The 26,628-nt window shown below is 56.3% G+C and overlaps 1 protein-coding gene across 2 annotated transcripts in view; it reads left to right on the top strand.

Moving 5' to 3' along the window:
- The window catches only part of INPP5A (inositol polyphosphate-5-phosphatase A), a 168,719-nt gene that overhangs the window by 59,482 nt on the left and 82,609 nt on the right, over nt 1–26,628 (top strand). For both annotated transcript variants that reach the window (XM_019728303.2, XM_019728304.2), the window contains exon 4: nt 3,133–3,220. In XM_019728303.2, coding sequence (XP_019583862.1) covers nt 3,133–3,220 — 88 coding nt within the window. The remainder of the gene's footprint in view (nt 1–3,132; nt 3,221–26,628) is intronic.

Below are 26,628 nucleotides of genomic sequence, written 5' to 3'. Positions count from 1 at the left end.
CCCGGGCTCAGACCTGCTGTCGAAGTCCCGGCATTATGGATTGACACAAGCCATCCATGTTTTCAGTTGTTAAATTGTGGGGTAATTAGTTAAAGGCCCAATTAAAAAAAAAAGTGATGCATTTTCCCAAAGTAATCTATAGTTTTAAGGCAGTTTCAATCAAAAATTTTTTTTAACACTTGACAAACTCATCCTAAAGTGAACGTGCACAGGCACAGGCCAGGAGTAGCTGTGGGGCTGTGACCCTGGAGGGCTCCCTCCGCCTGAGTGACGGGCCCCGCCCACCCCGCGTGGGACAGGGAGCAGCCGCGTGCCATGTCCCGTGCCCGGAAACACGTCACAGTTGTCACTCCCCACGTGGGATGAGTCTCGGGAACCGTGAGCTGCACCCCTGCAGTCCTGAGCCAGAAGTGCGGACGCCTTCACAGCACCACTGGTGCAGGGACAGACCTTCCCTAAGTGCGGCCGACAGCAGGAAAGACTGGTCAGTCTGACGGCGTCGGAAGACCTTTGTCAGAAGACACCATAAACGAAGTAAAACTCTAGCCACATTTGGGAAAAGATCTGCAACACTCTTTACTGACAAAAATCAGTACTTAAATATATAAAGAACTTCTGTAAGTCAGTAAGAAAAAACCGCCCACTGGGAAAACTGGGCATTTCAGACAAGAGAAAACATGGGGGGGGGAGTTGGGGGAGGGGGCGTGGTGCCCCAGGGACCCTCATGGGGCTCCCGCCCCCCCACCGCCCAGTGGTGCCCAGTCCCCCACCTGCTCCGCAGGGCACATGCTGGCATAGCTTTAAACAGTTATCTTTTAAAAAGTGAGAGAAAAGGTCACTTATTTTGGGGAGCCCACCACCCTTTGCAGGGCCCCTGTTGTGTGGAGGCCCCCGTTTCTGTCCAGTGTCATTCTCTTCAGCCAGGACTTTTCTGCCACCTTTAGCATGAGTCCCTCTGATGAATTCTCTCAGCTTTTGCTTCCTGAGCAAGTCTTTGTCCTCATGTTTGAAGGACGTTTTGTTGCAAACAGAATCCCAGCTCCTCAGTGTTTCTCTGGGCCCGTTAAGGCTTTCGTCCTTTGTCCCCGCCTTGCACTGTGCGTGAGGGCTGAGCCATGGCCCCATCCCACTTCTGGGCACACTGTGTCCCTGTGCCTGACGGCCAGCGTTGGTCGTTAGCTGGTTTGCGGTCCTTGACTAGGTTGCTCCAGTTGGCTTTTCTCTGCGTTTATCTTTCTCCATCTGTGGGCTCACAGTTTTAACCGGATCTGGGGAGAGTGTGTCTGTTATTTCTTGAAATGTCGTCCTTGTTCTTCTTTTGTCCTTGTTCTCAGAGTTCCCGACGTCAGACCGAGGTGCTCGCACAGGTCCCTGCCACCATCTCACCCTTTTCAGGTCATCGCTCCTCTTCCGTCTGGATAGTTTCTGTGCAGTGACTTTTGGTCCCTGGTCTTTTTTTTTTCAGGTTTTAATCTGCTCCTAGGTCCATCCAGTGAAATTATTTCTGATACTGTGTTCTTTAGCTCTAGAAGTTTCTTCTGTGGTTTTCATGTCTCCTGTCTTTCCTCCTGTTCAGGTGTTTCTTCACCTCACTCTTTGCAGTGAATTCCGTCAATTTCTTTCTAGGTCTTTTTTCTGTCAACTGCTTTTTTATAGCGTGTGGCCCATGTTTTCCTGTGTCCTCACGTGCTGAGTGGTTTCTGAGCGGGCGGCAGACATTAGGAAAGTTCTGTGCTGTTTGCTGTCTGGGCCCAGCTTCCTTCCTTCAGACACTGAGGATTGTTCTTGCCGGTGGCCAAGGTCTGAGCGTCAGCTGATCCTGCCCTTTCCATCCTCTGTCCTTCCTTAGAACCCGGCGCCCCCCTCTTCCTGACCCACGTGCTGGCTGTCACACGGTGCCTGTATCCTCCCCCCACTGTCACGAGCTGGGGCCACACCCACATGCAGTGGAGGCACCGCGCTTTATATCCCTTCAGGGCTCTCTCGGACCTCTGGGTGCTTAGTGGCTCCCGTTCCAGCCATGTTTGCAGAGACGATGGCCAGGTCATCACAGAAGGCTTGCCTGGGGATGAAGAGTGACAGTGGGCTGACCAGTGAGCAAGAAACCCACGTGACGAGGGCTCAGAGACCCTGTCTTCTTCGTGTTGTAAAGCCTCGGCCACTCCGTCATGGGCCTCGGCTTTCTCCCTCCTGGGCAGACGTGGTGGACATGCCTGGGCCCAGGGGCATGTTTGTGATTTGTCTGTGAGGACCAAACATGAACCACCAGGGGCCCCCACAGACTGTGTTATCACAACCAGGGGCCCCCACAGATCGTGGTGTCACAACCAGGGGCCCCCACAGACCTTGGTATCACAACCTGGGACCCCCACAGACCGTGGTGTTACAACCAGGGGCCCCCACAGATCGTGGTGTCACAACCTGGGACCCCCACAGATCGTGGTGTTACAACCAGGGGCCCCCACAGACCGTGGTGTCACAACCTGGGGCCCCCACAGACCGTGGTGTCACAACCAGGGGCCCCCACAGACCTTGGTATCACAACCTGGGACCCCCACAGACCGTGGTGTTACAACCAGGGGCCCCCACAGATCGTGGTGTCACAACCTGGGACCCCCACAGATCGTGGTGTTACAACCAGGGGCCCCCACAGACCGTGGTGTCACAACCTGGGGCCCCCACAGACCGTGGTGTCACAACCAGGGGCCCCCACAGACCGTGGTATCACAACCTGGGACCCCCACAGACCATGGTGTCACAACCTGGGGCCCCCACAGACCGTGGTGTCACAGCCAGGGGCCCCCACAGACCTGGTGTCCCACTGTCCTGACGTGTGGCCCTGGGCGAGTTGTCAGTGTCACTGCACCAGTGTCTGTTCCTGCTCGTCTCAGGGCCACGTGGAGACCGGAGCTGCTGGTGACCAGCCTGTGCGCTGTGCCACGGGGTCTAAGTTCCTGCACCCCCTCCTCTGCCTCCCTCCCCCATCCCTCCTTCCCTCCCCTCCACCTTGGTTGGGGGTGTTTTCGGGGTGATGTCACACATGGTGTCTAGGCTGAGGTCTTGTGCCTCATGAGCACGCTGTAAATGGTGGTACGTCTGTGCGACTTGATTAAAGAGCTACTTCCCTTGCAGAGAACTGCTGTCGAGTGACGCGATGAAGGAGTACAACCGGGCTCGTGTGTACCTGGACGAGAACTACAGGTCCCAGGAGCACTTCACGGTAAGCGCGCGCCTCCTCAGGCAGGGGCGTCTGCTCTCACCTGTCGCCTGGCCTGCAGCCTGCCGCTGGGCCACGGCACAGACAAGGGGCCTCAGCTGCTCCATGGGCGGGTTCCTTGTCAGCTGGCACAGGCGAGGCCCGCGTGGCACCTGGGAGGTGGACAGTCGAGGCAGGTGGCCTGGGGCCAGGTGTGCGGGAAATAATGGGGAGAGTCGGGGGCTCTGTCCGGGGCTGACGCACGAGGGAGTAAGCCCAGCAGGTCCGCTCTACACACCTGCCTGTGCCCCAAGACGGCCTCTGGGGGGGCCGGTCACACAGGCCGCGGGACAGGGCCTTCTGTGGAGCTGGGAGATCAGTCCATCCTCCGCGGAGTCCATGGTCTCTTGGGGGCAGCGGACACCTGGGAAGGCAGCCCCCGTGAGGTGCAGCAGCCTCGGGAACAGAGGTGAGGGGACAGATGCCGGACAGGTTAGAGGTGCTGCTTGCTGCTTTGGAGGATGGACGTCTCCAGCACCTGGAGGGAGGTCCTGAAGCTGCTGCGTCTGCTTGGTTCCTTGTTTCCTGTCCCCTGCAGTCCTTCACCCCACCTCTGACGTCGCCACACATGCAGGTGCCTGTTTGCTCTTCAGGGTTCGGCAGTGTGGCTCATGTTCCTCAGCTTGTCCCCACTGGGGAGCCCAGCATGCAGCAGGTGCGCTGCCACCATGTGCCGGCCACGTGGAGCCGTGGGCGCCTGCGTGTCAGGTGGGGTGGGGCTGAGGGGCATCCCATGCGGGAGCAGAGATGTCCCCACATCCCCGGGACTGAGACATTGAGTTAGGGGCATCTGTCAGTTTTCAGTCTTCAAATTTGGGGCATCCAATGCCAACTGGGTCTCTGTCCATTGCTGAAGTAGTCACTGTCTGCAGAGTCACGTGTCCACCTTTCGCTGCGTCTGCAGGACCCACGTCTCTGGTGTCCCCTTGGCGGCACCGCCAGACCCTCCTCCAAGCAGCCTCCACCATATTCACAGGTGGCCTCTGTGCCAGTCTTCTCGGGTCCACCGAGGACATGGGCCCATCGTGCCTGTTCTCCACCCACACTCGTACCCAGCAAGGCCCTTGTTCCCCAAGGTCAGGCCCTTGTTCCCCAAGGTCAGGCCCTTGTCCCCAAGGTCAGGACACAGCCTCCTCCCTCTCTCCTCTTCCCTTTTCCCTTCTCTCCTGGCTCCTTCCTCTCAGATCATCCTTTAAAAAATCCTTTTCCCCTTGACACACTTTCCTCTGCTCTGACCAAACTTCCTGCTTCCTCCAAGCGGGACTTATTCAGATGAAAAATACACTGGATGGAAAAAGCACACTGGTTGGGTTAACAGCAGATTAGACACCGCAGGAGAGAAGATAATTGAACTTGAAGACGTAGTAACAGAAACTATGCAAAATAAGACACGGGGGAAAAATGACTGAAAAAGGTAACAGAGTGCAGCTGTCCTGTTATATACTATGTAACACCCCAGAAGGAGAGGAACAAGGAAATGGACAAATACTTGAAGAAACAATGCGTGAAAATTTTCAAAATGTGATAAAATATATGAATCCACAGCTCCCTTTATAACAACTTCCAGCAGAATAAACACCACATACCATGGCACGTCTTGGTCGGATTGCTGAAAACAAGTCCTATGAAGGGCCCCCCTTCCACCATCACACTCAGAGGCGTTGGTCTCTGCCCGCTCTCAGCTCTGCCGTTAAAGCTGCCAAGTTCCACAGCAGTCATCAGTCCCCTCCTGCTCCTGGAAACTGTCCTTGGGTTTGCACAGTCTCCTTTAAATAGAAGACATGGGTGTTTTAAAAGTACACGGGTGAAGAAAACTACACCGTGCTAACACAAGTCCAAAGAAAGCAGGAGTGGCTGCATTAGCACTAGCGTGGGCTTCCAGGTGAGGTTGCTCCTGGGACAAAGGGGTGCCCTGTGGGCGAGGAGGTCAGTGCCTCAGGCGGGCTTAACAGGAGAGCGCATGCGCCTGGCTCCGGAACGTGCAAGTCCGTGCAAGTCGAGAGCGCAGGGGAGAGGCAGCTCCCAGGGAGGTCTCGGCAGGAGGTCACTGCAGGACACCCCGGCTACAAGAGCAGCGCATGCAGCCCAGGAATGGCGTGTGACTTGCCGAGGGTGAGGACACGAGCAGAACGGGCCCCTCGGCGGCGGGTGCCAGGGGATGGCAGCACACGTACGGGGAGCGATGACCGTCGCCTGCCCGTTTCCTCAGGAATCTCTCCCAAAATGAAGCTGAGAGAGTTTCGAGAAGATTCTCAGATGGGAGTCTCGCTGCTGGGCTCTGCGTGGGTGAGTGACAGCCTGTGGTTGGGATGTGGACCGGCGCCGAGGGCTGCCTGCTGAGGAGCCCACCTGAGGCCTGAGGCCAGGACTTTCCACATTGGCTGCCGAGTGTCCCCAAGCCGGCGGGTCTTAGAATTCATGTCCACGTGGGACATTCACCAGGACACGTTGAGATCTGGGCCATAAACAAACCTGAACATGTCTGAGAAACTGAAATCATACAAAATGGGTTCTCTGACCACAAAGGAATTAAATTAGAGGCAAACAAAAGCGACAGCTGGAAATTCCTAAATGTTTGGAAATAACTTGTAAATAACCCATGAGTCAAAGAGAATGTCACAAAGGAAATTAGAAAATATTAACAATTACATCGAAAATGAACTGAAAACCGTCACAATTTGTGAGATGCACCTCACTAGCTATAGAAGATTTCTAGCATGAAATGCTGGCATGGGGTCACTTTTAAATGCAGAGCAAATTAGCTCAGAGCAAGTAGAAGGAAGGAAATAATAAAATAGGAGAGAAATCAGTGAAATGGAAACATTGACGCACTCAAACTGGTTCCGTAAGAAGGTTAACAAATCTGAGGCACCTCCCCCTGCGGATCTGGATCCAGGACAGGCTGTGCAGGGGTGAGACTGAGGCATGGTGGGCATTCGTCCTAGGCTGCGGCTGCCTCCGTCCGGGGTCAGAAGCACGCGCACAGGCTCTGTGTGTGCCTTGGAGCACCTCATAAATAGTGAAGGTGCCTTGTCAGCGCCTGGTGAAGGGTCCAGACACTTGTGCCCAGAAACTGGAGCTGTTCGGAAGTCCTGGTGCCTGGAGCTGCTCCCCTTCCCCCTGCACACCTATGGAAGTTTCCTTTTTTTTTTTTTTAATTCTCACTTTTCTAGTTCTCCATGGTCTGTTTTGTGTCACATATTATTACACGCTAACATGATAACTGCCTGGTTGGCTGAGAAGAGAAAAGGCTGACTGTTGGAGGGATACCCAGGCATCTTAGAGCTGGATTGTTTCCCTCTCTTTGTCATGTGTACAGTAATGGTACCTTAGCTGGTGACATGGCCATCCTGTGTGGTGCAAGCCCGTTCAGGGCCTCTTTGGGCAGGACTGACCCGGCACAGGGTGGCAGAGGGAGCTACCCAATGTGCCACATTGGACGCAGGACAAGCCCAAGTGTGCGGCCCCTGAGGCTGTGTGCACAGGTGTCCACAGGGCTGGACAGCATCTAGGAGGTGGGAGGAAGGCCAGCCCTGCCCATTGAGGATGTGGGGCGTCTGCAGCCTGGTGTTTTTTCCCAGGGTCACGGTCCTCCTTGTGGTCCACAGCCACGGTCTAGTGTGAGGTGTGTCACTGGCCAGTTGCCTAGCTGGGACAGCCCTGATTGGAGGGTGAGAAACGACCGGTGACTCTGTCTGGAGCTTGTCCCAGAGTTGGCACAGGGAGAGATGTGCGTTTGTCATCTCATCTTGTGACCAGGATGGTAGTATGTAGTTTGCGGTAAAATTCTGCCCAATCCTGGGGCCCCCGGAGTGCTGTCGCTTTGTGAGTGTGTGTTGCCCTCTCAGTGTGTCGTCCATGAGGGAGACGTCTGGATGTCCTGCTGCAGGGAATCCTGCACCCCTGGGTGCTAGGCAGGGCTGGCCAGCCTCAGGGTCACCCTCCTGCCCCAGCCTGGTGGCCTTGGGCTGTCAGAGAGAGGAAAATTTAATTTTTACAAGATTAATGGTATTGGAGCGATATTTTTAGCTGAGTGTGGTTCAAATAATAGGCCATTAATTGAAAAAGGAAATTGAAATGAATTTATCTTGTACATAAATGCTGTCACAGGTATTAATAGGGATCAGAAAATAGTGACCTGTTCCCAGAAAGACGCTGAACCTGACGCTGCGGGTGGTGCATGAGCATGATGCTGGGGGGGGGGGGCTCTGCGGGGAGTCGTGCAGAGAAGGGGGGCTGTGTGGGGAGACATGGGGGGCTATGTGCAGAGAAGGGGTTGTGCGTGCAGTCACGGGTGAGGAGGCTGTGACTTGGAGGGGATCAGGCCTGGGGGAGCGCTGACATGGGGTGCGTTGGGCCTGGAGGACTCGGGGCCTGGGGGGGCCTGCAGGCCTGAGGTGCTGGACAGAGGCAGGAGGCGGAAGATGCCCATCTTCACCAGCAGATGGCGCCAAAGCAGCGTTTCGTGTCCAGCTTTTGGTACAGGAGGCGCTCAGAGGACAATTTTTAGACTTAAATGATTGAGTTCAGTTTTGTTTGCTCCTAAGAACCACCCTGTGGCCATCTATTGAAGCAGGAGGCTAGTCTGGTCTGCTTGGGGCTGAGGAGACAGACTGGCCCCCACTGGCTGTCTCCTGGGCAGTGCCCCTCTCCAGCTTGCCCGGCTGCATTGTCCACTGAAAAGTTGACACTTGGAAGGAAGTCTGTTTCTTCAGAGGAGCTGCCCGTCCGGCGTGTTGACATTGGCCCTGAAAGGCCAGGACCCTGTCCTGTTCATGGAACTTGTTTAAATGTCCCTCACGAAGTGGCGGGGGTGACTGAGGACTCTGGGCCATGTGAGCTGGACGGCCAGCCGGCCGGGACCTTACACGCTGCCTCCAGGGCCCCTGCGTGCCCCAGGCCCGTCCTCCTGGCAGTGGGCAGGTGTGCTGCTGCTCTGTTCACGCTCGTCCTTCCTAAACTCAGTGCGGGAGCAGCCGCTTTGTTCCCTGCTCTGGCCCCGGGGTGCTCTAAGCCAGTGAGGCAGTGGGGCTTCTGGGGGCAAGAGGAACCAGGACTCAGTGTGGACTGCATATGGGTGCCCCAGCCCTCCCTGCGGGGATGCAGAGGCCACGGGCGCCCCGGCACAGGCTCAGTGGGGAATGGCAGCCTGGGGATGGAATTTGGGGCCAGCTGTGTATAGGTGGTTGTAGACCACGAATGGGCGGTACCCTCGGGCTTGGGCACTGGTGCAGGGGGCCCCAGCTGAGGCCCCCGCATTTGGAGGCTGGGAAGACGAGGTGGGTTTGGTGGGAGAGGGAGAAGACACAGGCAGGGATGTGCCAGAAGCCACGTGGCAGTGAAGAAAGGTGCCATGGGAAGGACCAGGATTTCCAGGGGCCCAGGGATGGCAGAGCTGGCACCCCGCAGAGGGCTGGAGACTCATGGGAGCTGTGCTGTGGTGCCCGCCCCGGTGATCACGTGCGGGGTCGCTGGGTAGTCGTTCCCTGAGGGAGGCGAGTATACGCATCCTCCAGCCCAGTGTTAAGCTCCTGCCAGGTCCTGGCAGACCTGTGTGTTCTGACGTCCCACTAATGTTTGTGTATTTGCCCTAAAGAACCGAGATGTCCCTGTTTTAATCCCCAGCAAGTTTTGAGACCCCGGGTCTGTTCCCACAACGTGGTAACAAGCGTTAGGCCCTCCCACTGGAGGTGGCAGATATTTCCAGGCTGCATCCCCCACGAGCAGCAATGAGGGAAGCGGTGTCTCGCAGCCCCTTCCTGCCTGAGCCCCACCTCCTGCTCCGTCCGCATGTCCTTCCTGGGCACCAAGTGACATGGACCTCACACTGCGGACGACACGCTTGTTGTTGGGGACGCTGCCGAGTCAGGTGGACAAGCCGTGAGCCACGGTCACGCCGAGGTGTCTGTCATCCAGTTCCCCCTCCTCCTACCTGCCCACACCCTTGTCTCCGGAAGGTGCTGCCACCCCCGCCCCACCCTCTGTCCTCAGCCCCACTCCCCTCCAGGCGCCTGTGTCCCCTTTCCATCTCTGGGGGCCAGGCCTGCCTCAGGGCCCTGCACCAGCCCTGCCCCCTCCCCAGGAGAGCCCAGCTGGGCCACCCACCCTCGCCTCCTGCTGGGACTCTCACTCCCTCCCAGAGGCCCCCTTTCTTTGGGGGACTGTGCATATTTATGTACACACCCTGCCTCTCGCAGGTCGTATATGCTCCATGAGAACGGCCGGCACCCGTCAGTCACGGATTTAGTGAGTCCGTCCCTGTGGAATAGTGGTGATAATCTGGCCTGCAGCATGAACTTGACAGTTGGAAAAATGACTTGAGAGAAACCTTCTATGTTACAAGGACAGGCTCCAAGGCGGGTTGGACTTTGCTCAGCTGGTGCCGGCTCCCCGGGACCCAGATGCTCATGTTCCCCGCCCCTCGGGGGTGCCAGGCCGTGGAGCACAGGGGGGTGTTGGGGGACTGCCATGTGGCCCCACCAGGTGAGTTGGGCGGGCCTCAGGGAGGAGGGCTCCTGGAGGAGACGCAGCTCTGTGCCTCACAGGGGACCCTGAGTGACACCAGCATCCGCAGCTGCCCGGTCCCCAGATGCTCTCCCAGAATTCCCTGCTCCCAGCGTCAGCCGTCGTCTGGCTCCTTGGAAAGTGCTTCCCTCACAGGGCCACCCAGGGTGTGCCTCCTGGGGATGTTGTGGCTGCGGGTCACCCATTACTCAGCTTCTGGGTGTCCCTCAGCCCAGGGCCTTGACGCTGAGGAAGTGCCCACGTGGTTTCCCAGGGTTTCCAAGTGTATATTGATCAGAGGCTCGCTAGCACGGGGATCACGTGTCCGATTTCACAGGCACGCGGGAGCATGGAAAACACATCACTTACGGCCCGAAAAGCCTGAATGTCGATAGCGGACGGCTTTCCTATCCTCGGGCTTCAAAGATGGCTGAATGGGGAAGAAATTGCAAATTTGTTTTCGTATAATTTCCTCGTTGTCTTGTTTCAGTGCAGGAGCAAAGCATCACAGCATGAGGTAGCCCCCTCTGTTCCCGCTGGTCGTTTGTCTAACGTGGGTGGCCAGAGAAGGGAGGGGAATGGGCTGTCCTGTTGGTGTAAATAGTGTAAATCCAGGGCTTCGGGGCTACAGGCCCCAAGGAAGCATGGCCAGGGGCTGCCTACCTGGTGACCCTGTCCTCCCTCCTCACCTGGTGACCTGTGACGAGAAGGAAGGGGAGCAGGGATCTCCGGGCTCCCAAGACAGGACGTGCAGGCTGGCACGGGGACCCCACAGGCAATACTGGGGGCCCCTGCAGAAGTGTGGGCCGGTGCAAGTACCCCAGGGGAGCCCTTTTGTTTGGGGACAGTGGTGCTACAGTAGGACCGCGGTGCCACGCTATGTGGTGGCTTTCCTCTGTGTCACACCAGCTCAGTGGTAGACACAGGCCAGGCCCTCCTCCATGGAGAAGCCGGAGGTGATGGGATCGGCCTGGAAAGCCCGCACTGTCTGCAGGCTGCAGGGGACAGGGCCCCTCAGAGCCTCCTGAACACCCGCCACCCCCCACCCCCAACCCTCACATGGCTGGGCAGGGTGGGGGAGGGGCAGCCACACATCTCAGAGTGTAGGAGGCATGGTGCCCGGACATGGCCACCTGTTGCTGCGGCCTCCTGCTCCCGTGGCCTGGTGTGTGACGGGCCTGTTTGCTGTGGCCTCCGCTGTCCTTGCTCGCTTAGCTGTCACCTCAGAAGTCTGTGTGTGTAGCAGCTGGAGCCGTGCGCCTTGGTTTGTTGGGCAAGTGCGGCAGCGCTTTGGGTCGGTGAGTGCGGGCAGAGGGGCCTGAAGCTGGGGACGCGTCGGCCACCCCAGGGCCATGGGAACGCCTGGCAGGCTGGGGCCAGGGCCCCCAGATCCAGCTGCCTCACCCGTGCCGCCAGCACCCCAGCCCACACCATCGCCTCTTTGGCAGTTTGGCGCCTGGAGAGGTGCACAGGTGCGTTTCGTTTCCTGGAAGGTGAAAGAGCAGCCAAACTGCAAACACAGACACGCACTTGAGGGACTCGAGGTTTCCCGGGAGCGCGGCCACACTCGGCCACGGTCAAGTGGAAGCCAGGCTGACTCAGAGGCGACGGTCGTGCCCCCTGCTGCCTGCCCTCATGAAGCAGCTACTCCTCCCTGGCCCAAAGCCACCCTGTCCTGCAGGGTCCCGTTCCCAGAAACACGGAATGGCCTGCACTGGTGGTTCTGTATCAGACTGGGTGGGCCCAGGGTGCAGGCCCCGGCCCCCGGGAGGGGCAGGCTCACCGGGAGGGGCTGTGCGTGTCCACCTCCCGCTTGTCTGAGCTGTGGCTCTGGGCCCAGGATGCCTTGACTGTGGTCAGCAGTAAACTGGCTCCTCCCCCACCCCCCACCGGGTTGCCTGTGCACTGCCATGAGGAGGGTCCCTGCCATGGCCGAGGTGGCCCGCTTTTCCAGGAGGGCGGGGCCGGCTTTCCACCTGACCTGGGGCATCTGCCAGAGGGTGAGGAGGGGGGCCGTTGTGGTTTGCCCCCTCCCCCCACCTGCATTCGTTCAGGGGTGCAGCCTGGCACTGTGGTCCTGAGGAGGTGCCCCCCTCCATCCTCCCCTCCGTGACTGACCCTTCCCTGTGGCTGCTCTCCTGGATGAGATTTTAGGGGAAATATATGGAAAAGTAACGGAGTTTCCCGATGTTCTCTGATCCAAGCAAGGGGAGGAAGGCCAGTGCACTTCTGATCAGGGCACTGACCTGCTCCGGGGCCCCAGGCCCGTCTCCCGCCTCCACGTCCTGCCTGTGGGTCGAGACAGGCCTGATGAGTGAGAACAGCAAGATTGGTTTTCCGAGGGCGCCGGGCCCTCTGCGTGCAGCTAAATCACGGCTGTCTGCTGTGCTGCGGGTAACGACCTGCTCCCCTCAGCGGCACCTGCGCCCCCCGGGACCCGGTGATGTGCGGCCGGCAGCGGCGGGGGCTGCCGTGAAGGTGAAACTGTCATATCGATCTTTTTAGCACTAAAATATGAGCCACTTTACTCCGCTCCCCGCTGCTGTGATGTGAAAAATAATAACTCGGATCCAAATTAAAAATATTGATCTTGGGAAGGTGCTGAAAGTAAATAAACACCTCCCGAAGTTTTCGGGTCGCCGAGGAACGGTATTCAGCAATAAATGTGTCGGCACGTCAGGCCCAGGGTTCTTGATCTGTTTTTTCTTTGGATTGATTTTTCATTATTTACTTCCTAAAAGTGCTGGAATCCGGTCCTCCACTGTTATGTCCCAGTGTTTGGGCAGATTATTTCTGTGGGGCTTGCGAGGGGCTCCTAATCCACTCGCTCATTGATTGATTGATTTTTGACTCAATAAGCTCGCAGTCCCTGCCTTATTCAGCGCCTCCATCATAATTTTTTATACATTTAAGCCTGACTGTTTTATTTCCCTCTAACAGATGAGTGACGTTGGGCTCTCAAATGGACAGGACAGTAGTCTCAAGGTTAATCTTCCCGCTCCGTGCATGCTGGCCACAGCCCTCCTGGACCTCTGTGAACCCCTCCACCCAACAGGCCCAAGACCTGGGGGTCCGCGAGCTGCCCACGGCCGGGACCAGGGGCCAGGCGGCTCGAGTCCCTGATGCCTTGGTTCTTCATGGTGCGAGGAGACACTGAACCGTGTGCTCTGGAGAACTTTTCCTTCAGGAGCCATAAGAGCTTGGGCGAGTCCCCAGTTACCACACAGCAGGGGCCAGGGACAGCTCGTGAGTGACAGAGGACATGGTGCGGTAGCCATTCCTGTGTGGTGGCTTATGGATGGTGACAACTTGGGAGGACGTAGGACTAAAAACGTGCATGTCCCACTGCCCCTGACGGTCAGGCGTCCTTGTGACCATTTCCTGGTCACTGATGCCCGAAGTGGGAAGCTGCCAGAACACGTCCCCCCGAGTTGGATGGACCCCACGGGGAGCAAGGAGAGGTGGAGAATGTGTCCGTGGCTCTGAGGGGATCTTGGCGCTCACTGCCTGTTCTGTACTTTGTGTTTTCAGAGGGCCCCCCACTGTGCCCTCATTGTTGTGGGCCCCCCCATACCCGTGTGTCCGCAGGCCACCCCCCGTGCCCATCGTGCCAGCAGGGCCCCCCTTGTGCCTGTGGTGTTGGCAGGGTTCCCCCTCCCCCCGTGCCGTCGACAGGCCCCCCTGTGCCTGTGTTATCAGCAGGGTTCCCCCTACCCCCGTGCCCGTGGTGTCGGCAGGGCACCCCCGTCCCGTGGTGTCAGCAGGAACCCCCCGTCCCGTGGTGTCGGCAGGAACCCCCCGTCCCGTGGTGTCGGCAGGAACCCCCCGTCCCGTGGTGTCGGCAGGAACCCCCCGTCCCGTGGTGTCGGCAGGAACCCCCCGTCCCGTGGTGTCGGCAGGAACCCCCCCTCCCCCGTCCCGTGGTGTCGGGACAGCCTGCCTTGTGCTTGCTGGGGCCTCTTCGGGAGCCATGATGTTTTCAGTGCTGCTGTCCCGTTGTTAATGCTGAGAGTGGGGTAAGAAGAGGTAATGGTGACACGGCAGACGCGCGCGCAGTGCTCTGCATGCAGCCCCTGGTGCCTCTGGTGGGACCTTCATGCTCACATCTTCCACGTCACCCCAGTTGATGAAGGCGGTGTGTGACTGACCAAGGTCAGGACAGGGCAGGAGGCCAAGAGACTTTCTGAGGGGGCTGGTGTCCCGGCCAGAGGGAAGGGGGCTCCCCAGCTGGTGCATAGGGGGGGCTGTTGCTGGTGCCAGAGCCCTGGGGTTCTCGGGCTTTGCCTGGGAGGCATGGGGTCGTGGAGGGAGGGCCTGCTCTTCTCCATCCTGAGAGCGGGGGTGGAAGCAGGAGGGGGAAGGGGCCGACCGCAGTGGCACGAGGGCCGTGTGCAGCGCCCCAGGGAAGCCGTGGCCCTGTTGGGTATGTTACCCACTCCAGCATTTTGTCGGGGAGGTTCTGTCATCCTGGCATGTGAGCAGCTCTCCCGTCACTGAGATGGCCACGCCCACCAGCGAGGTCCCACGTGGCAACTCTGAAGGAGGAAAGGGAAGGGCATATTCCACCAGAGGCGTGAGGAACGGGCAGTGCACCCGGGAATTTCCGCCGGCCCGTCTGCACGTCTGGGCAGGGAAATGAGCACTGTGCAGACAGGTGAGCTCTGGGGACACCACAGCCTTTCAGGACGCTTGTGTGAGGACATGCCCTGCCGAAGGCGTGGGTGCCGGGACCCACACGCACAGCAAGCGGGGACATCGCAGCTCCCTCGAGGGCAGGCAGCTCCAAGTTCAGCATAGAGGGCTGCTGGGCGCTGAGCGATGGCGTCGTCTGGCTCCCTGGGGGTGAAGGGCGGGTGCCCTTGGCTGGCGCTCCTCGGTGCTCAGCCTGCTCCCAAGGGCCAAGGAGGCCCTGGAGGGTATGTGTGACAGGTGACAGCGCCATCATGCAGCTGGTTACGCTTCTCAGAGAGTATCCGAGAAGGTGAAATTCATAGGTTATCGGATGTGCTCAGGACCCTGCGATGAGACCGACAGGCTGTGTGAATGAATCATGATAAATGTACCGTTGACCCTTCCATAACATGGGTCCACTTATACGTGGGTTTTCTCAGTAAACACCTGCACTGTTTTGGTCCCAGGCCTGCGAGCCCCCGGATGGGGAGGGTCGGCTGCGTGCTTGGTCCAAGGCCTTTGTACGGGACTTCAGCATCTGCAGACCTGGGTACCGGTGGGGGTCCTGGAGCCCATCCCCTACAGATGCCGAGGGCAACTGCAGCTAAGTTTTGGGGGAGTCAGAAGTTATATTTGGAAAAAAAGAAAAAAGAAGTCATATTTGGATTTTCGACTGCACAGGGGTTGGCATCCCTAACCCCCGCGTTGTTCAGGGCTCAACTGTGTATAAAGAACTTAGTTAACAGAAAAAGAAGGCTGTGATGGCCTCCAAGGAAAACAGAAGTTGTTCAAGAAGAGCGCTCACAGCACAAGAAGGTTCTCTGTGGAGAGTGTCTCCAGAGTTGTAACGCTATAAGTACTGACCAGTATTTAGGTAAAATATGTTTATATCCAGAGACTGTGGATCAGGGAGAGAGAGAGTGTGTGTGTGTGTGTGTGTGTGTGTGTGTGTGTGAGTGTGACATGCAATGAACGGGAAAGATAGTGGAAGGGAATTAAATCCTCATCTTCCGCAACTGAAAAATCAATAGTTCAAGTTGAAAACTAGAAAATGAAGGACCAGCACTACAAGCTCTAGAGATATGAGGTAAATATTAAAAGAAAACAATTAAAGGAAAGTAATTGCCTCTGGGGAGTAGAAAAGTAAAGTGACCAGGAAATAGCTATTTTTCATAGGAAGCCTTGCAGAACTGTGATCTTTTTCTACCAACTTAAAAAAAGACTTAGGGAAGGGATTCCTACTCTTACTGGTGGCCTCAGGGAGGACTTGCAAGTGCGACAGTGTGACAGCGTGGCCGGGAGTCTGGGCGCGGTGCCCTGAGGCCACCCTCGGAAGGAGATTGGCCAGAACCCTGACCATCCTTTGGGCACCAGGCAAAGGAATTTAGATGTGAGCAGAGGTCCGTGGGGACCAGCACAGAGCTTTGTGGAAAGAGGTGAAGGAGGCAGAGCTCTGGAAGGACCAAGAGGGGCTGGGGGCTTGTGGGGCATTTGACGCCTGTCAGTTGGAACTCTGCATTCTTATTGGAGTAAACACGCAGAGTGGACAAGAAGTAGTGACCCGCTTTGGTTGTGCTTTCTTGACTCTGGTTCTTTCTTCTCCCTAAGCCTGAACCATCCAGGAGGTGCCCCCCAATGAACACTAACGCAAAGTGGGGTCACACCCAGGAGTGTGGGAAACAGTGCGGCTCTCAGCTACGGTGAGGAAACCAGGTCGAGTGTGGTGGATCCGAGTAAAGCTTGCGCTCCCCACTTCTCCACACACACCTTTCATTCCCTCCAACTCACACGGTGCCCCAGTTGCATGTTTCCACCTCTTTGTGCCAGAGCCAAGTGTAAATTGAGGCTTAAGATCAACTTGACTGAATTGCCTGCATTGAAAGTAATGCGAACAATGTATCCTTTAGGGAAAACAAACAAACAGAATAAAGTATTCTCACGGATAGTCAGAGTGGATTTGTTAATATGAAAGCATTTTGTTTACATCTTTAATCATGTAGTTATGGCTGTGAACTTGTAAATGATTCGGTCAGAAATTGAAATTTAGATAACATGTCCCTTCATAATTGCATCACAACGTGACACATCAGCGTTAGGCCGGAGGTGTGTGAGGCCTGTGCTGGGCGCCACCGTGTGTTGCAGGGAGAGGAAGAGCACAGATCTCAGTAAGTGGAAGACGCACCGCGTCCACGGGTTGGCAGTGTCGGCAGCGTCAGGAGTCGTCCTCCCCGACTGACGCAGAGACTCGGTGCAGACGTGTCAAATAAGAGCGGGCTCCTTGTTTGTTGAAACTGACAAGCTGGTTCCACAATTCGTGTGGAAATGTCGGGCCCTAGATTAGACAAACCAGCATTGAGGATGGAGGATTGCACTACATAGTTGAGATGGGTTTAAGTCCACCACAGTTAGAACAGTGCCGTGTGGCTGTAAAGCACACACCAGAATGGAGCAGATCACGCACCAGAATGGAAAGTCTAGAAACAGCCCACCTTTGGGTTTTGACAAAGGTGTTGGGCAACTCAGTGGGGCGAGGAGGCTGTTTTCACAAATGGTGCTGTAACCATCCAATGACCACGTGTAAAAAGAGAACCTCAACCCTTCTGTCGAAACTTGGAAAACTTTCACTCGAAACAGGTCATAGATGTAGCTAGCGTGAGAGCTAAACCTTGAAATGTCTTACAAGAAGAGGGGAAATCTTAGTGACTATGGCTTTGGCAAAGCCCCCTTAAATATGACACAAAAAGCACCAACTATTATAAAAGAAAAAATGTATCTATTGCACTTCATCAAAATGAAAAACATTTGTTCTTCAAAAGATACAAAAATAGGCAGTTCACAGACAAAGAGAAAACATCTGCAGATATATGGACAGGGGACTTATCTAAGGTACTACTTTCAGAGAACTAGAACCCGGTACTAGCCAGACACACAAATCTTCCTGAATTTTTGAATGATCTGAACAGACTTTTCACCAAACAAGATGGAGAACGGCGAGTATACACGTGGAACGACACTCAGCAACTTTGGTCCTTAGAACACAGCACAGGAAGCACATTGTCCGCGAGAGGTCATACGTTTCCCACCATTGGCCGAAGTTAGAAAGACCCACCACATCCAGTGTCGGCAACGTGTGGAAGGGCAGGGACTCCCAGGTGTGAGGTCACCCGACCACGTGTTCCTTAAAATGTTAACACGCACCTCCCATTGGCCCAGGCATTCCACTGCTGGGCTCTGCCTGAGAGAACGGAAGGCACATGTCCACACAGGCTGGTGCACAAACATTCGTGGCACCTTCACTGATAACGCCCCAAACTGCAAACACCCATGGGCCCACCAGCAGGAGGACAGGGCACGAACGGCCGCATGCTCAGCGGTGAGAAAGAGCCGTGTGTGCACACAGCAGTCTGCGAGCATGGAGGGAGTGCAACGAACGAAAGACGCCAGAAAGAAAGAGCACGTCCTACATGGTTCCATCTGTGTAATCGTCTCGGAAATGCAACCCGATCTATGATGACAGAAACCGGGTTTGTGGTTTCCCAGGATGGGGGCTGGAGGTCGGGCTTATAAGGGGACAGAAGGAGGCAGGGCAGCTCTTGAGAGCAATGGATATGCTTGTTATCTTGATGTGGAGATGGCTTCGTGGGGATGCAGATATGTCAGACCTCCTCTAATGGCATCCTTTAAGTCTAGTTTGTCAGTGTGGTTTATGTGTCAGTAACACTGTGCAAACATCTAGTTGTGCTTACTGGCCGATAAGCAGTCAGACTTTAAATGATTTCATTGCAAAGGGAAGTATTCCCATTACAGTCTGACTGTGTGTAAAAACTATTCGAGTTGCTCTGTGAGTCTCGTGATTAAGGAAACTTAACATTCCACCAGAAATAATAGCCGAGTATGAGTAATTTTCAGTTTCATATACACACTATACAGACATTATCAATATAAAATTGAAAAGGCATTCTTTAGGTTAAATAAGGCTTTATTGATTTCTGAGTGTAACATTATTCCAACTCAATAAAAGTGATTTGGTTAACACCAGCCCCTCTGCCGCAGGCAGGCCGGCGCGGAGGTCGGGTTACGGTTGGCAGTTGGTCGCAGATAAGTTACGTGCCTGCGATGGGCCATTTCTCTATGAGTACAACTCACCACACTCGCCATCTGTTGCTTCCATTCTGAGGAGTCTGGACGAGCAGCCTCCCGATGCTGTGACCCCGTTGCACCTCACACGTGCCCGTCGTCTTGTTCTGTGTCCGTCTCCCCGGGCCCAGCAGGGCAGAGACCCGCGCCCTGGGCTGGGTATGTGCCTCGCTAGTGGCCGTGCTGCGCCCGTGTCTGGCAGCCCCCCACCCCCCTCCGCCAGCCAGCAGCCTCGCCTCGAGAAGGAGCTGCACCCAGACAGCCGTCAGCAGTGGGTCCGGCGTCACACGTGGCTGGGGTGTCAGCAAGCACATCCCCACATCTGGGGTCTGGACTCCTGCCCGCCTGGGTGCCCGGCGATCCAGGTGGCCCCACCCCGCAACAGGAGAAAGTCCTGTGCCCTCCCCAGACCTGTCACGGGCAGTGCCACCTGCAGTGGCCTTAGCTCTGTGCGGTGCAGGCATGGGGGTCTCCTTGGGCGGGGTTATATGGGAAGCGACAGGGACCCCGTGAGTGGCCACGCGGCAGGACTGGTCCCATGTAGGTGGGGCTCCCCCACCCACTGCAGGCCACTCACACAGCTGCCCGTGGCCTTGCCCATCCCCCACCACCCCCCGGCCTCTCCCACTTTCCTGACAGTTCTGCTCAGTCATGTTGTGTGTGATTCCTCGAGGAAGAGGCGTCTGAGGAATCAGAGCAGCCCTGCTCCTTTGCCCAGAGCGCTGCAGAGCTTCCCTCCTGCTCCCACAGGCCCTCGCTGCTGGGCCCCAGGTGGTGTGGCAGTTGGCCGTGAGTTGGGCGTCCCTGTGCAGTGTGGGATGGGGTGGCCGGGCGTGGCCGTCACCCTGCTCTGCTGCGGTCCCATCACTGTCCCGTTGGAGAGTCCATAACGGGCCCTGTGGCACCGGCTGATCCGTCAGGCGAGGACAGGTGTGATCGAGTGCCGTGTCACACGCCGCCGGGAAACACACACGCCGCCCGGAATGCATTGACGCACAAACTGAAAAATTGTAAAGCTCTTAAGCACTTTCGTGCTTGTTAGCATTTTTTGACAGAAAATCGCTGAAGCAGTGAACATAAAAAAATAGTCACGGTTGACTCACAGCTCAGCTTGTTGTCCTATTTGTTTGGCCTCGAGTGACATTTCACTCCCAGTTCCGCTCTGAGCTGCCCTGGCTCACCAGGGTCTCTTTACGTGACATTTCCCCACCAGCATCCCCGTGTGTCCTGGGCTTTCACCTGAGCTGTGGCCGCCCTGGCGACCCGTCCTCATGCTCCTGACGGAGCCCAGGGGACCTCGGGGGGCAGGTGCTTTCTCAGAAGCCCAGCCGGGGCTGGCTTCAGATGCTGAGAGCCGGTGTGGGCCTGGGCGGGTCTGGGCCTGGGAGGTGAGCTGGCCTGCACGTTCCCAGGAGCCAACCACAAGGCAGCAAGGTCTGTAGGACGTGGCCACCGGGTACCTCGAGGCCCAGTGAGGACGGGCTTGAGTGACCACTGCTCAGGGCTGCGTGTTCTGGAGGCCTGTGCTGCGTCACAGAAGGCCCGCCCAGGGGATGGCGCTGATTATTTCTTCTCGGGCAGATGGATGTTCTTGCAAGCCCTGCTTGTGGATGATTCCTGCGTTTGCTGTGACAGGTCAGGGCGGGGGCGGAGCCGGCTTACAGGGTGGCTGGGCGCCTCCTTTAAGAGCCCCGTGGCCCCATCCGAGGAGAGCAAGATGCATGCTTTCCGAGGAAAGGACTGCAGTCTGGGCCACCTTCCCTGCTGCCCCGCTGCCTGCAGAGCTGCGTCCTGCCCCTGGCTGTTGGGCCCTGGCACTGGGACCCTCCAAGTGGTGGCAGGTAGTCGACCAGTCTCTGGTACCCCATTGATTAGTCTCCACTGCCCACGTGCGCAGACAGACAAGCTGGTGTCACGGAGCCCGCCGTGCATGTGCAGCCAGAGGTTCTGCGCCTGCCCAGGCCTCCTGGTGGCCGTGGGCTCTGACTCAGAGGGTGTGGTGGTCAGGCCTTGTTTGGGGGCATCGTTTGGGATTTGTATCTGTGAGACTTGCTCCCATCGGATTCTGCTGCTTCCTACTTTGTCGTGTTGAACAGTCATGTTGTCATGAAGCAGAGGGAACAGTGACTGAGGATGGAGGTGCCACTGTCCTGACCCTGCTGCCCTCGGGCCCGACGGTGCCCACCCTCCTGGTGGCTGCAGCATTGTTCCCTGGCTGAGCTGGTCAAGGCCCCCCACCTACCCCGTCTCTGGGGGCTCTCTGCTGCCCCTTCACAGCCCGGGTGCCAAGTGGTCTCAGGCCGCCCCCCACACCCGAAACTGTTTGAGTTGCTGGCTGGGGCCAGTGCCTCCAGGCCGTGCCACTGCAGGCCCCCAGACAGGAGGCAGGGAGGGCGCAGGTTTCCCTGTGGGTGTTCGGTGTTTGCAGGGCAGGCTCACGGTCACCTGGACTCCGTCCATCCAGGTACCTGACCCGAGGCAGCGCCTGGCCTTAGAGGCTCCCTCCCTGGATTCAGCTCATTGCACATGCCCCGCAATTTTGTATCTGTGCTCTCAGGAGAAGACCTGATGTATTATTACAAACAAAAGTAGTGCCGACATTTGGGGTTTTCCTCGCATGCTTGTTCTCCTGGGTGGAAGGGGAGGGGGCCACAGCCACGCGTGCCTACAAGGCGGGTCCTTGTGCACCTGGCTTTTCTGCATTTCCTTCCACATTGTCGTCCATCTTTGACGCATCATTTAAAAGTTTCTTCCTTCCTCACTTCTCCTCTGTGATTGTGAGGAGTGGTTTGTACTCAGGGGTGTTTATGTCTAGAATGCCAGGAAGGAGTCCCCCTGTGGAGGGGGAAGTTGCTGTGCATAAACCGGTAACCCTTCAACACACGGGACGTGGGGGTACGGTGCCAGCCACAAGCCTCGTCCTCTGCGGAAAACCTGAGATTTGGACAATTAAGCCTTCCCAGACCCTGTCAGATCACCCGAAACCACCCCGCTGTGAAGTGCGTCAGCCGGGGGCCCAGCCCTTTGTGGTTGCTCCCGTCCCTTGGCCGCCTTCTGGAACATCTGTGATTGTCAGAGAAAACCCTGAAACATCTTTCAAATGGAAATTGTTACACTTTGCTCTTCGCCTTGAAATTAATGTTGGGCTGTCAATTTTTATTGCTGATCTGATGGGTGAGGTCCAGCGATGGCAGCTGTCCCCTGGGACAGTCCCCGCGAGCGCTGTGCCAACAGTCTCCAGTGCGTGCGGCCCTGCCCCATGGGAGTGACTGAGGTGGAGAAGCACCTGTGCACAGAGGGCTTGTCTGACAGCCTGACCCGGGCAGTCAGTGCTGGGGTCAGAGAGGGGGAAAGGTGATTTGGGGGTTGAATTTTCTTTTTATTCACCCTCACTCCCACCCCACCCCTCAGGAGAAAAAGGCCACTGCAGCTTTGTGAGCTGGGCCAGACCGCCAGCTCTGGGCAAGGCTGAGGTTCCGTCTGAGGCTGGCCCAGTTCTGTCTATTTATGAGGCCCAGGAATGTAATGGGCCGTTTGTGCTTGTCTCCTGAATGTGGCTGTGCCAGCTCAGGACAGCAGACATTTCCACCGTGACCCAAATCGGCTTAGCTGCAGCCCTTCTGAGCTAGAGCCAAGCTATTTAACAAATGTCGGCTGTTCTTCCAACCGTCGTAATTATTTAAAGGGTTTTCAAAAGAGAGAGAACAAATCAAATCAAACCGTAACTGTGTACCTCATTCCGGAGCTAAGTGTGTTTTTTCATTGTGGGTCTTGTTTAGAGTCTCCTCCCAGTTTTCATCTATTATCACGATAATTGAGTTTGTAGCTGGAATTAAATTTATCAAATTGCGTTATCCTCTTTAGAGATTGGCAAGGGACCGGCGGGGAGGCAGAAGTTAATCCGCTTTGCGGAAGCCCCTGGTGGCACCTCTGACCAGGATCGCGGGACGCGACCGTCTTCCTGTCACCCGGACGCGATGTAATTTCTCCTCGATCCCTTGTGCAAATAATGACATTTGAATCGAGCATTAACAGGCTTAATTACTTTAAAATTGTCATTTTAATTTACACTGATATAGTATTGATCATACAAGCAGAGGTGAAGCTGCTCAGCAGAGCGGATGATGGGGAATTAAACAGTACAGGGTCCCCCAGGGCCTCGTGCTGCCGGCGAGGGCCAGCGGGGGAGGAGGTTTCTCGGTAATGAACTGGTGGCATGCGGGGACATGCATCTCGGGCTCCTGGAAAAGGGGAAATAATGGGGTTTGGGCAGCATTTGCAGGTCACTCATTCACTGCCATGCCCCAGTCCTCCAGTGACTGCTCGCCTCACCAACATTTATTTATCCAGCAAATTCCGAGCTTTGACCTTTTGCAAAGTACATTGAACAGAAGTTTGAGTGGAGATTTTTCAGGTATAACTTTCACAAGTATTTGTTATTTTTCATTTCTAGGTAACATCAAACAAAATTATTGTTTTTCCTGAAGTGCTTGTGTCCGTCGGTCCCTGGGGCCCAGTCGTGTGCTGAGCGGGAGGTGGCGAGCTAAGGGGTGCGCTCGTGCTCGGCTGGCAGGGAGCCCCGGGCACCCGTCACCTGCCAGGGCCACCCCCGCCAGCTCCTGCAGCCGTTCCTCACACTTCATTTTTGAAAAATTCCAAAGGCAAATCCCAGGTTTAAGTGTCACTGATCCCTTTTTTCAACAAGATGACATGAGAGTCACATTTTTGTCCTGGAAGTAATGGCTCGTTGCCTGTCTTTTCAGTTCAGTTTTAAGTTTTCTTGGGATTGTTTTGCAAAGCTACATCCTGGAACTGTGTAGCTGCTGCTCAGTAGAGAATAGGGCGTGAGCGGAAATTTCTTTCTCAGAAGCACGTTTGTGGACTTCTTTTGGCTGCCATCAGATCCGTTAACCGCAGACCGGTTCCGTCTTCAGAGGTTACGTAATAAAAACTTGCGTGATTGATTTCATGGCTCAGTGGGGAATGATGAAATTCCTGCTCACTGTCCATAATGGCTTTATTTTAAAAGGCAGGTTGGAGATTTAATGAAAGCTTTATCAGGGAAATGAAGAAACGCTGCTATTTCTTTTCAAGAGAGACGTAGTTTGCACAGGGGTGTTAGACGCCTTGTCGTTTCTCTTGTGTCACTTAAAGCCTGTTGTCCATGTCATTTCCTCGGAACAGCTCAGTGATCTTCAGCCCTTACTGACACCACTGGCATGACTTGTGCCCCTTTAGACACCGCCGTGCTCTGACGTGTCACTGCCACAACTCGGTCTTATTGGGCACCTCCTGTTTGCCGGGATTGTCCTGAAAACCTGACCACAATGTCCGCCATCTTACAGCTGGGGAACCAGAGACACAGAAAGGCAGAGACGCAGGTCGCGTTGTGCCCAGCGGGACCCCACCCGCTGTGGCCTCTGCTGCCCACGCAAGCGCTCTGAGACTCGCTGCTACATCTCTATAGGGAGAGGAAGTGGAGCTTCAGTGACCCATTGTGTAACTGGAAGCCACCACCCGAGGGGACACTCCCGGGGACAGACAGGCGCTCAGTTTGGCCCAGCCTCTTCCTGGAAAGCAGGGGGCAACCTCCTGTCCTGTGCTTGTGAAACAGCCTTAGTGTCACCACCATGCGAGTGAAGGCACAGCCTGCGTGGCTGACATCAGGAGCCCCCTTGAGGTGAGCGTGTCCCACCAGGCGCTTGGAGAACAGGCACGTGTGGTGCAATTTGCTGGCAATCTTGGGATTCCATGCTGGAGTCTTTGACCTTGAGTTCTCGAGTAGCTTTGTTCTACCGTGTTCTCCCTCTTCCTCGCTCTAATTGCGCGTTTGCTGTGTGTCGTCTCTGGACCCAGCCCTCTCCTGCCTGCACTGTTCCTCATCAGGTCTCGGTGCCAAGGTGTGTGTTGCACATTCTAGGCTGACTTGGGGCTGCGGTTACGTTTGATCTCGTGAGTGTGCAGCTGGGGTCTGCGCCCACGGCATCGCGCCCACGGCCGCCAGCTCTCGTAGCATCCTCTGTCCCTGTCGGAGGGGTCCCTGCCGTCCCTCCAGTCTCCCCACGTGGCTCTGCCTGTCCCTTTCTAGCCCTTCTCAGCCCCACCTCCTTCCCCTCATGGCCCTGCCCCCTGGGCCTCTAGCCCCTCCCACATCTCTTCCCCCCAAAGGTCTCTGCCATTGCTGCAGTCCCCCCACCCCCCGGCCCACCTGATCTGCCTTCTGTGTGGCCTCCATGTCCCCTCATCACTCCCAGTCCTGTCCTTTTCCCGCCACCATCGACCTGTGTGACAGCCTCTCCCACTGTATCCTGGCTGGTTGTCATTCCCACCAGACCCACTGTGTGACGTGGTCCCTGAGGGAGGGCGCAGTCAGAGGGTCACCTGCAGACTGGTGCTGTGCAGCTCACCGACCTGTGTGACTCTGAGTCCCCACTGGCCTACTAGGAGGTTCCATCACGAGTCCCCCACCCTCATCACTGGCGCTTCCCTTTGTGCCGACTGTCCCACCAGCAAACACACATGCCAGCACGTCCCCCTCTCTGTGGGGAAAACCTCTCGACCCCATGTCTCCACTCGGTTCCCGGCCTTGTGGAAACACCACTCTCTCCTCTTTTCCATTTTAAGGAACATGACAGATTTCTGTGTATCAGGGTAGCAGTGCCAAAGTGGGGAGAGTGAGCACAGAGGGGTTGTTGACGGGTGTCACTGCCCCGCAGTCCTGTCAGTGGGTCTGATTTATGTCAAGGCCGTTAGTGGGAGATAGCTGTTCCCGGAAGGGCTGGCCGTGACTTGGCCTTAGAAGGGAGGTGAGGAGGCAGAGGTCTTTCCTTCAGATGATGGAAAGGTGGCCCGTGACGTGGACTGTGGGCGCACGGAGCCTCCTATACCCTTCTTTATGGCTGGGGCCACACGACAGGTGGTGGCCAGTGGTCAACGTGCAGGTGATTCAGAGACGGGTGGACACTGAGGCCCCGCCTCTCCGCGTTGGCAGGAGGAGGCCTCGCTGGCCGCTGCCCCTCCCTGCTGTCCTTGTTCTGGTGTGAGAAGGGCATGGCATGGTGGGAAATCATAGCATCACCCACTGAATAATCGCTAACACTGAGCTGTTAACACCGTCCTGTGTGCCTCCACCCAGCGCCCAGTGGTGGCTCCGAGCCTCTGAGGAAGGTACTTTGATCATCTTCCAGTGTTACAGATGGAGAAACTGAGGCATAGAGAGGCTCAGCAACGTGAAGAGGCAGAGCAGGGTTGGAGCTTGGGTCCTGACCGCTGTACAGGGCTCGCTCTTGGAAGAGGGACTCAGGGGGGCTGGGCTGGAGAAGGGACGCAGTGGGGTGATGGTCAATGGTGGGTTCATTGATTTGGAGGCTGATCGAGGACACGCTGGGTTTTAAAGCTGGAGGACAGGTGTTTGGGAGGTTGAGACTTGAGGGTGTCCTAGTTCAAGGCAAGACCATAGGGCGAGAGCTACGTTTCGAGTGGCTGCTGTGGCAGACACTGCACCGTGTGTGTGCTCTCTCCACAGGCCTTCACGTAGAAAGAATTGGGTGATACATGCCCAGTTTACAAACGGGGGGCTGAAGCTTTACTGGTGGATGTATTTGCCCAAATCACGTAGCAGAAATCACAGAGCCAAAGACAGACTTAAAGAACTTCATCTGGGCCAGAAGGAAATATTAAAACGAACCATGGAGAGACAATAGGATGGGGTGGGAAGTGAGACAGAAGCTGTGTGGTCTAACAAATGTGTAATTGGAGCCTGAGAAGAAAGCAGACGGGGAGATCGGAAGTTATTTTTGAAGAGATGATAAATGGCAGTTTTCCAGTGCGTGGGAGGCCTCACTACACCAACCCAAGAATCCCAGTGAGCCACAAACAGAAAGAACAGCAATCCCAGAGTGATCACAGTAAACCAAACAGAACCAGAGACACGAGGATAGTAAAAGCTGCCGTGGGGAAAAGACAGAACACCTTTGACGGGGCAGCAGTTAAGCAGACAGCTCCCTGCCCAGAAACAGTGACAGCCAGAGGAGCATGGGGTCCTGTGTCCCCAAACGAAA

The sequence above is a fragment of the Rhinolophus sinicus genome, linkage group LG07, assembly GCF_036562045.2.
Source record: "Rhinolophus sinicus isolate RSC01 linkage group LG07, ASM3656204v1, whole genome shotgun sequence".
Lineage (NCBI taxonomy): Eukaryota > Metazoa > Chordata > Mammalia > Chiroptera > Rhinolophidae > Rhinolophus > Rhinolophus sinicus.
Note: the sequence above shows the minus strand (reverse complement) of the source record. Positions and strands in the feature narration are given on the sequence as shown.